We start from the raw sequence: 10,772 nt of genomic DNA on the forward strand, positions 1-10,772 counted from the left end.
GAGTTCCTAGTGCTAGATGCATGAGGTTATTCTTCTAGGATTTCTATTTGTGGAGATATCGCTGATACAACCACTACTCTTCGCATTCATAACATTCCTGGCAGTGTTCATGTGGATAGAGTTCTTTTATTTGAGCAGCTAGGGATAGTACATGAGAGTAGTGATGATTTTTCTCAAGCTAGACCCAGTAGGAGAGAGGTAGGATTGTGCATATGGATCTAGATAGCTTTATATTTGATTTCGACATTTTCTTAGATCCAGTGTTGATGAAGATAGGCCCAACCTATGAGGATGACCTTAGTGATATTTGAGATTTTGGGAATAGTGATTTTATGGAGGATACCACTCATCTTTCATGTGTAGATACTTTGTCAGTATTTAGTGATGATGATGCTCATGGTGATCCTATTGATCATGTCTTTGCTTTGGGGGACCACACATATGCACAAAGTTTCACACACATGAGAGCATGTTTGGATCGTGCCTATACACACGTTGATGCAATGGATCATGTCCCAAATGATTTGAGCTATGCTATAGTGGATGATGGCATTGATTAACATGAGTTTTTGCACGATCCTGACTTTGAGATGTGTTTCTTTGGAGCTGAGACATTTATCTTCAGTTGCATCATATGCCACTTGGGATGTAAGGTAGTTGATTACATGGCATACCATTCTGATGCACTTGTGACATCTCTTGGCCTTGATATACATGGGCCATTTGACATTTGAGTTAGAAGTTTTGCTTCCATTTGGTGGATACCCTAGATGTTAGTTTTGCTTCCATTTGGTGGATACCCTAGATGTTAGTTTCATGTTTTAGTCACGAGAATGGGCTTATGAGCTATTCCTTAGACTTGAGCTTTACTTCTGGACCAGGAGCTATTGTCACATTGGATTTAAGGGTTCATGATGTATACTTCATTTATCCATTTGACCCAAGAGGATTCATACCTAACCTCGTCATCGACTTTGGCTTCTTACACTATACTTTTGACCCTAGGGGATATTTGACTACTTTCATCATTGAGAGTGGTCTAGGTGGGAGATTGCTTAGCTTCATCATCAACGAGAGACCCTCATCCTTTCCTTTTTCCAACTTAGAAACATTCAGCACAAATATAGACAAAAAGAATATAGTGTGCTTTGATCTCAAATGATTCTAAGTAATATTTTTTGGGATTTTCTTTTCGAGACTATTAACCACACATACATATTCTTTCCAACTTACTAGAAAGAGCTAACCAGAATTATAACCATACTATTATATTGTATGGCGACTATGCATATGTAGTCAAAGGTCAAGGGTTGGAGAGAGAGAGAGAGAGAGAGAGAGAGAGAGAGAGAATGCATTGATGTCCAAGCATCATGTATTAATATAAAGTGAAGTAAAGGAGAAATTCCTTAGGAAAACACACATACTCTATAGTTTTCTAGTTATTTTTTTAACATTTAATTTGCTTTATTCTCATAGATAACGCAAACTTTTAGGTTTGGCTATAAAAATACAAATATTTCTATACAAAATGCACAAAAAATAGGTCTATTTCTCAAAGTGGGACTTAGGAAATTCCCAAATTCCCCAATATGGTGTTCCAATGACATTTTTGCCTTGTGGTAAGGCAACCAAATCCCAAGTTTCATTTATGAACCAATGCGCCCATCTCAACATCCATTGCCTTCTCCCATGCATGCTTCCCAATAGCTTCTGTATAGCATGTAGGTTCCACATGCTTCACCAAAGAGGTCATATATGCGTAATGCATAGCAAAGTCATGATATGTCGACCTGTCACCAACTGGATACCTGACCCTTTGAGATCTCCCCAATGCATGCGGATCACTCTGAACACCTGTCACTCTAGCATATGTGGAGGCACATATCTATCCTGCCTTGCAACGGGTGTGCGTAAAACTGGTATGCCAGTATTCCATCGGACCATTACGGGTGCATGTCCAAGTTGTGGATTTGGACACCATTGCTTCATATCTTGAATATATGAGATTTTGGTGTATTTACCTTAATTCCTTGATATATGATAATGGCGGTAGATTTTGTTAAACCTAGAAATTGGTTAACATGTGATCAATAACTTTTTGCAACATTATCATAGACAATCAAAAAGCACAAGAGACACCATAAAACATTGTGGATAGAGACAATTAAAGGATAAATTAATTAGGGCACCATAAATCAAAACATCATACAAAGTAATCAAAGCATCATAAATTAAAACATCATAAACCCATAACTATAAGACATAAAACTTTGATGTTGACAATATTGAAACTAAATTGTCAAATACAAAAAAGCATCATAGTGTCAATAAAAACCTGGATTGCCAATTATGTGTTTCCCTTACTTTAAGCTTCTCTTGTGTAAACATGGTGGCGTTTACTTCAAAAGTATTCTACCAACTCTATTTCCCTTTGGAGTTTTGCTAAGACAACTTAGTGTTTATGTGATGGAACACACATAAACACACCTTCTAAGAATATCATCCATAATTGTCTTGTATAATTTGTCTTGGGAGCTACAATCATCATGAAAGTTTTTCTCCTTATTGAAAATTGTTTCTGCTTGATCCCATGTAGGATTAGGGAAAAAATTTCCCTCTGCCAATAACATCAACATCTCATCATGCTAAGGAAAAAAATAGGGACTAATCTTCGCCAATTGGCTATTTTTTGGGGGCTTTTTTGCAAAAATAATCACATGATATCTCAAAAGATTCGCCCAAATTTTGGCCATTTTGAAGGGTTTTAGAATATATTCACCCAATTTTGGACATTTTAGGACATTTTTTGAAACATTCGCTCCATTTTCTATAATTTTAGATTTATATAGGATGAATAATCACCAAGCCACCTACACGTATATATTCATGGATGCATCTTATTTTTTACCTTGCATCATACCAATCTAGGGATCATCAGGGTATTTCTACCATAAAATGATGAGATACACATCGACAAAACCAATTACTCCAAGAAGAGACCTACTTCACATGACAAGAACCAAGGAGCTAGAATTGCATTTGATCTTGCTCTACCACGTGGTAGAGCTGTATTCTACCTAGACCACATCGTAGAGCTAGAATGCTTTGAGTGCCAAATGGCAAAAAATTCCAACCGTGGCCCATGGTATTTGGGTCCTCCATGGCAGTGCCTTGGTCATGATTTTTGGCTTTCATATAGCCTTTTGTATATATTTTATTTTTGCATGATCGTTCTTTGATTTCGAGGACAAAATCATTATAAGAGGGGATGGTTTGTAATGAAGCAACAACTTTAGATTAGGCTTAGGACCTTGGTCATGGGCTCAAGTATAAAAGGGGCCTCATGGACTACTATTATATCATTTTGACACCTTTTGCCATCTTTGGGATATTGGTCATGTCTTGACTCTTGGAGCCTCTTGGCTTTTATACTTGGCTTGTGGAAGGCTATTTCCATCCTCTTTGTGGGAGGTTAAATCACTTAGGCATCATGGCCATTATATGAGATCTCTTAATATTGTATTAATCCATGGTGATTGTCCTCATCTCAGCTTTATTATCACTCCATTTCAATATGCAACACTAGAGAGAGTAGATCAATGGAGCATTTTGGATTGTTGTTGATGTTATTGAGAGTTGTAGAGTTAGAGAGGAGACTTTAGATATTGTTATTGGAAATGCATATAAAAAATGTCCAAGTTTTGATCATACACAAGCTTGAGGGGGGGGGGGGGGGGGGACTTTGGGAGACTCAAGTAATACTTTTTAGTGGAGGTGGGTGGGGGTAGATTTAGGGTCACTTTTTGAATGAGTTGCTAAGGTAGAGGCCCCACACATGAAAAAATAATCAAGAGGGCAAAAAAAGTTAGAAAAAAGATAAGGGGAATTTAAAGTGCCTAGGGGGCAAGAGGATAAGGAAGGGTATGGGGTAGGGGAGGAAAGTAGGGAGGGGTAGTGGTGAATGTGGGTGCAGAAAACTAGGGGGAGTAAGAGTGAATATATAGGTGGAAAAGTAAGGAGTAAGGGGGTCCACCTCCCCCCTTTTTTGGACTCTTATCGCTTTTCTAAAATCAATAATAATCTCCTTATGAGACCCTTTTTGACATCATATCCCCCTTAATGTAGTCATATACTAAATGCAAGTGTATACACCTTGATGAATTCTTTATTCATGTGTACAAGCTCAATTATAAGAAAAAGTTTATGGTGTTGAGATATCTTCCTCTTTGACATACTTCTATAAATAATCATAATTAAGATGATAAACCAAACAAAATCAATGCAATGACAATGTTTGGTGGTACATTAGCATAGACATTTAAGGTGGTGACAAAGTTGAGAATGAAGTGTATCTATGTATGTAAATGTCTATGTGCATAAGATTCTTAGGGTCTATGCAAGTGTCAATGTATATAAAATCTTCGTCAATTTTGAGATACACTTCAAGAGATGCAAAAAAATATGCTTCGTGTGGAGAGCCCATGCCTCTCTCATCGTAGCACCCATGTCTGTGTACATAAGATTATTAGGGTGTACGCAAGTGTCAACGTGTATAAGATCTTTGTCAATTTTGAGATACACTTCAAGAGTGCAAAAAAAAAAGCTTCTTGGTGGGCTTATCCCAATAGTAGCACCCATGACTCTCTCATTGTGGAGGTGCTAGGTTCGAATGCACCCACATGATAAAATGAAATGATACAACCTCGAATGAAAAAAGAACAAACTCTCACCCACAAATCACTTCTCAATCATGTATGATGTTGAATATGGGTAATGCTAATATGCAAGTATCACATTATTCTTTTCTATTACTCTCCATCGAGCATCAAGTTACAAACACAAGATTCATGGTAATGTTTTTTATTTTACTAAGTGAATGTTAAATATATTATCTTTTAGACCCAAGTTGGATGTGGTGATAGGTGTAAGATAACACTTTGTCTTGCCCATGAGTACCTAAGTATGTAACAATATTAGAGTTTCATTAAAGCATTCCTATTAGTACAAGTTTGTGGTTTTGAAAATATAATGGTGTAATAAAAGTTTACAAATGGGTATGTTTGTCTTGAAATCTTAGTAATGTACTTTAGAGAATTTCTTTGCCACAGATTTAAAGCAAGTAAAGCTTTTATCCTACATAATAGCTTTCAAAGTACTTACCAAGTAGGATCAGAGCTCACGAAATAGGTGCATCACCTTGAAAAAATATATAGAATAGTTGATTAAGAGATGAATTTCAATATTAGATAAAATGGGAAAAATCCTGCATTTTGGGAATGTCACTTTAATCTTGTTCTTGCTATATCTTAAACATACAAACTCCAAATTTGTCAAAGATCGAAGATTTAGATTCTACTCCTCAAGCACTTTTTTCCAATGATATGCCATATGAGGGGGTTTTGATAAAAGCTTTTGAAAGTTTACCACATGCCCATGTTTTTAATGTGAATGGGATTTTTCCCATTTCATCTAATATTGACTTATGAAATGAATCGATCCAATTGTAGAAAATACAATAATAGTGTAAATTTTTTAAAAATTATGGCTATTTTCTTCAAATTTTTTGGCTTCATCAAGAGTGAAAAGGGAGTGTGTATATCCCCAGGGCAGTAGAGCAGCTCGGGTTTCTCATTCGAGAGTTTCTGAGCTTGAATCCTCTTGGGTTCACCTTTCCTAATGTGTGTTCGCATGTAGGTGGGCATGTGGGTCTCCCTCCCACACATTAGTCATTGCTACATCATCTGGGCATCTCCACCTCATCATTGATGATCCTAGGGTGACAACAATGTGCTATGCTTGCCCCTCAAGCCCGATGCTTTAGATCAAGAATAGTGGTTGCCCCATGAACATCAAAAATCGCGACTCAATTGCGATCTCGATCACTAACAACTACACATGATGGTTACTTCAATTGGCCAAGCGACTCACTTGCGAGGCTCGTCTCCCGTGACTTGCCCACTGCCTTCAAAAGTTGTCATTGTTTAGAAGGGTGGTACCTCCTTGTGGTACTCGGGTGTGTATGTGTGTGTAGAAAGCAGGGTGAAATCCCTTATTCCCATAAGCTGGACTTAGGACCCTATCTGAAAATAAGCAAGTGTGTATGTTTTGTTTCCCAAACATTGGGTACGATTGATGAGTTATCTAGATCGATCATAATAAGACTAAAGAGATAAACTATTGTAATGATGAGTGTATGCATATGGCAAATCCTTCACGTGTTAGGGCTGCTTCCACAAAGGATAGGTTTGTACTTCCTATTTTGTCTCAGGTAAGTTCTATCACCATCTTCCGTTTTGCTTTCATCTTTGTTAATATGTTTTTGTAACTACGAAACGAAATTTACAACTTTGTTTTTATTTTATTTTTTTTAATGCAAGATTTTTATTTGTACCAAGCGGTGTCCTTACGACGGATGAGAACTGGACGTAAGACTTGATCACGAGACCTTGCCCCAAACACACACACACGCTTCACCAATTGCTCTACCGCACTGCTGGTGATTTACAACTTTGTTGAAAGGCACTTTATTTTTTAAAAAATATGTTATATGTAATGTATGTAGTGCCTTGAGGGACCCAATTGAGAGACAACTCTCTCTACGGCAGATAGTCCTTGGAGAGTTTTTGAGGCACAAAACGTGTAGGGTGCTCTTGAGGAATGACGTGCTTCTTGTTTCCACAAGGCCATGTGTAGGGTTCTCTCGAGGAATGAACGTGCTTCTTGTTTTCACAAGGCCGTAAAAGGTCATGCAAGGGTCATGAAAGGCAGCTTGAAATTGAAATGATGAGAGTGATGGGCTTCAAATCAGGAGTTAGAAGCCGTTGATGAACACTCGTGACGAATTGTCCGATTCCCATGCAAAGGCATCGAGTCTTTCTTTTACTGTCGCTTTTTCTTTTCTTTTGCTGGCTTCCATAAGAATACCGACTGGTGCATTTTCTTGGTCTTAGCTATGGTGGGTGGACAGAGCTTGCGTAAGATGAAAAATAAGGCTTTCTGTTAGAGTGCGTAGAGCGCGCGCGCCGCTTGCAGGCCCTTCGTCGGCCGCCCCTTCTGATATGGGGAGATGGATTCTCTGTGTTTTTCTGCTGTTCTCGTTGGGTTTGGCTTATACCTCCCTTGCTGATGATGACGGGGAGTTGCGGTTAGAAGGGAGTGGAGGCGAAAGCCTGTTCGACTATGGAGACGGGCTGACGGAGTTATTGCTGTCACACGGTGGAGGTGGAGTACTGCAGCAGGCGTCGCCTCCTCCTCCGTCACCGCCCCCTCCTTCTCCCCCCCCGCCCCCTCCTTCCCCTCCACCCCCGTCATCACCCCCACCGCCTCCATCGCCACCCCCTCCATCGCCACCACCTCCATCGCCCCCACCACCTTCGCCTCCCCCGCCATCGCCACCACCCCCTCCTTCCCCTCCACCCCCGTCATCACCCCCACCGCCTTCGCCACCACCCCCTCCTTCGCCTCCCCCTCCTTCGCCCCCACCGCCTTCGCCTCCCCCGCCATCGCCGCCTCCCCCGCCATCGCCACCTCCCCCTCCGTCGCCACCACCGCCTTCACCTCCCCCGCCATCGCCACCTCCCCCTCCGTCGCCCCCACCGCCTTCGCCCCCACCGCCTTCACCTCCCCCGCCATCGCCACCACCCCCTCCGTCGCCACCACCGCCCCCTTCATCATCGCGTCCACCACCTCCATCACCCCCACCGCCGTCCCCCCCTCCTCCATCACCTCCACCTCCGTCACCCCCACCGCCGTTCCCCCCTCCTCCATCACCTCCACCTCCACCTCCGTCACCCCCACCGCCTTCGCCCCCACCTCCATCACCTCCACCTCCTCCGTCGCCACCTCCTCCATCTCCACCTCCACCTCCTCCGTCGCCACCTCCTCCATCTCCACCTCCACCTCCACCGTCGCCACCCCCACCTCCATCTCCACCTCCTCCGTCGCCCCCTCCTCCATCTCCACCTCCTCCGTCGCCGCCGCCCCCTTCACCACCTCCACCCCCGCCTCCCTCTTCACCTCCTCCGCCGTTTCCGCCACCTCCTTCACCCCCTCCACCTCCACCGCCTTCTTCAACCCCTCCTTCGCCTCCTCCCCCGTCACCCCCTCCCCCGCCCCCATCCTCCCAGGCCGTCCTCTCCGACATCGTTCTCTCTTCCGGCACTCTTACCCCGACCTTCAACGAATCCGTCTTCACGTACAGCGCATCTGTGGGCAGCAGCGTTTCCGAGATTGCAGTAACCGTCTACTTACCCCAAGGGGAGGTAATTTCTGCATTTTTTGCGGACATTTTGTAAACGAATACTTTGTATATACGCAACACGCAACGTGGGAAGATATGTTTTATTTTTTAATCAATGCATTTGGTACTCCTCTAGATAACTGCAGGGTACAACGTTACAATCAATGGCACAATATCTGTTGAAAGTGGGGTGGCCAGCTCTGAGATCGCAATGGCGGGGTACGGCGGGACGACATCCATAGTTATCGACGTGACTGCGGACGGCTACGTGTCGTCGACATATACGGTCTACGTTACTCGAGGCAAGCCAAGGACGAATTGGCACACACTTTAATGCAGAAAACAGTAACATAGTTATAAGAGTGCGTGCGTAAAAAATTAGCGTGCTAATCCTTATTAGCAAAGTGATTACTGTAATTGCAGGGAGCAGGAGCAGTGGGTTGGCCGCTGGTTACGTGGCGCTGATCGTGATAGCAGTGGCGGTGGTGGTCGGAGTGATCGTAGTTGCATCATATTGGGCCTATCGGAGAGGCTTGTTTTCAAGGGCAGCCCCTGAAGATTATCAATCAATCCCAGCTTCAGCCTAGTCTAAGTATATATATTTTTAACTATTATCGACCATTATAGCCGCCATTTTTTGTATCGGCTTCTTTAATTGGCAGCTTAGGGTTTCATCTTTCCCAATTTCAATCCCACCAACTCTTTTTTTTTGATTTCACAAGTAAAGCGTTACTTGCAAGTTAATGTAAAAGGTGAAATTGATGTGAAGAATGTCGACGTTGTTTCAGACAAAGCTGTGACCATACACCCATGCTTGTGATCACGGGCGGACCGTGGAGTATTAGTTTAAACTAACTACACTGGTAGGCTTTTTTTAAAGGTTAAAGCCAACCCTTCGGGAAATGCCAATCCTTGGGATGTGCTATTTTTGTCGACAAGATCTCACTTTCGTTGCAATTCGTCAACAAAATTACGCTTTGTGTGCGATGTTTTGGGAAACATGGCCCATGATGTGCTCGATACTAGAATGTGAGATAGTATATATATAGCAGTTTTCATAATTTTCTGCTTGTCACAGAGGGATTGAATTGCTGGGAGTTTCTGTACTCGGTTTTATTTCTATATGTGCTTCTTTACAGTTACCTTTCTTTTGGTAATATATTGATTTCGTTTAAAAAAAAAACAAGTTTACTTCTGTATTTGTATGGCTTCGGTATTTTCCGTACAAATGCTTATCAAAATGAGAGACTCGAAACTCATCACCCACAAAGATTTTAAACGAAACGAAGGACGAAATATACTTTAGAAGCATTTAAATCTTGGCTACTTGCTAGATTCCCTAGTTGTTAAGTGTCTCCTCATCAACAAGAGCAAAGATAATGTAAAGCTCTCTTTTTAAAAAAAAATTTACAGATAGACATAAGAGTTTTCAAGCTGTTTTTTAACACATGCAAATTAAAATTAAGAAACTCTCGAAAAGCGAGAATAATATGGGTCTTGAACGTTTTGACGTTTTTTGAACCTTGGTATAGGTGAAAGGTGAAAACCTTATAAATGTTTTTTTAATCAATAGTATATATTTATATATAAGAGCTTACATAGCAAAGACTATCTCTCTTCCTCCAACAAAAAGCTAGATTGCTCCCAAGAAATTTGATAAACCAACATAATGCAAGCCTCCATTATTGCTTCTGTGGTGCAATGTCATGGGGATTGCTTTTCCAAATTGCCTCCTTTCTTTGATCAAATTTTTATTATGGGTCTAGTTCCCATTGGGTTCTCTATTAATGCGACAAAGGTATGTTCACACAATCTCTCTTGCAAAAAATAAGCCAAGGGTTAGGAACCCCCCCTCCCCCCGCCCCCGGCGTATGCTTGAGGTTCCATTTAGAGTAAGACATAAATAAGTAATGTTCCTTTGCAGATTCACTAAGAGTAGATCCAACCCATCTCCTCTCAGCTTATTCAGATTACATATAGACTAGCACATGCAAACACATTTATGCATTACAACTGATGCATCAAGACCAACAAGGGAGACCTTCTGTAAAACAACATTCCTAGTGCTCTAAATTTTCCACAAACAGCATGCTCTAATTATGTTAAATAATAGCCTTGTATTTTTATCATTGAAGGACCATTTGCCAAGAATCCAGTCCCCCCATTAAGCTTGCATTCCCAAGCATTGCTCAACCCATTTAGCAATCCTGGTCCAAGCACCTCTAATGGCTCGACACTCCCAAAAAGCATGTTTGCCATCCTCCATTGTAGACCTGCACCTGGGACAACATCCACTAGAGATATTTTTTTAAAGTAATTTAGATCCAAAAGAAAGGGCCCACATGCCGATCCTCCACAAAAACACTTGAAACCTCCTTGGGATTTGACTCTCCCACAACAACTTCCATCTCTTCTTCCAAACATTAGAACTCCATCTCACTCTCCAGATCTTGTTACATTATTCAACATTGCCTTCCCCTCTTGATGTGGTAATGGGAGGGCCATTATATATATATATATATATATATATATA

At 41.5% G+C, this 10,772-nt stretch overlaps 1 protein-coding gene across 1 annotated transcript; it reads left to right on the forward strand.

Moving 5' to 3' along the window:
- Nucleotides 1–6,746: 6,746 nt before the first annotated feature.
- LOC147634917 (uncharacterized) lies at nt 6,747–9,011 on the forward strand. The gene is made up of 3 exons (XM_086804178.1): nt 6,747–8,261; nt 8,376–8,541; nt 8,663–9,011. Exons 1-3 carry the CDS (start codon nt 7,059–7,061, stop codon nt 8,824–8,826), a joined length of 1,533 nt encoding a protein of 510 aa, XP_086660304.1. The 5' UTR covers nt 6,747–7,058; the 3' UTR covers nt 8,827–9,011.
- The last annotated feature ends 1,761 nt before the right edge of the window (nt 9,012–10,772 follow it).

The sequence above is a fragment of the Cibotium barometz genome, chromosome 10 (assembly GCF_041138505.1).
Source record: "Cibotium barometz isolate CiBa-2024 chromosome 10, ASM4113850v1, whole genome shotgun sequence".
Classification (NCBI taxonomy): Eukaryota; Viridiplantae; Streptophyta; class Polypodiopsida; order Cyatheales; family Cibotiaceae; genus Cibotium; species Cibotium barometz.

What these genes read in the sequence shown, in the direction of transcription:
- LOC147634917 (XM_086804178.1), top strand. Translation starts at nt 7,059, where the DNA reads ATGGGGAGATGGATTCTCTGTGTTTTTCTGCTGTTCTCGTTGGGTTTG. An exon ending in TCTACTTACCCCAAGGGGAG is followed by an intron (nt 8,262 to 8,375) that starts GTAATTTCTGCA and finishes GTACTCCTCTAG; the next exon opens with ATAACTGCAGGGTACAACGT. An exon ending in TACGGTCTACGTTACTCGAG is followed by an intron (nt 8,542 to 8,662) that starts GCAAGCCAAGGA and finishes CTGTAATTGCAG; the next exon opens with GGAGCAGGAGCAGTGGGTTG.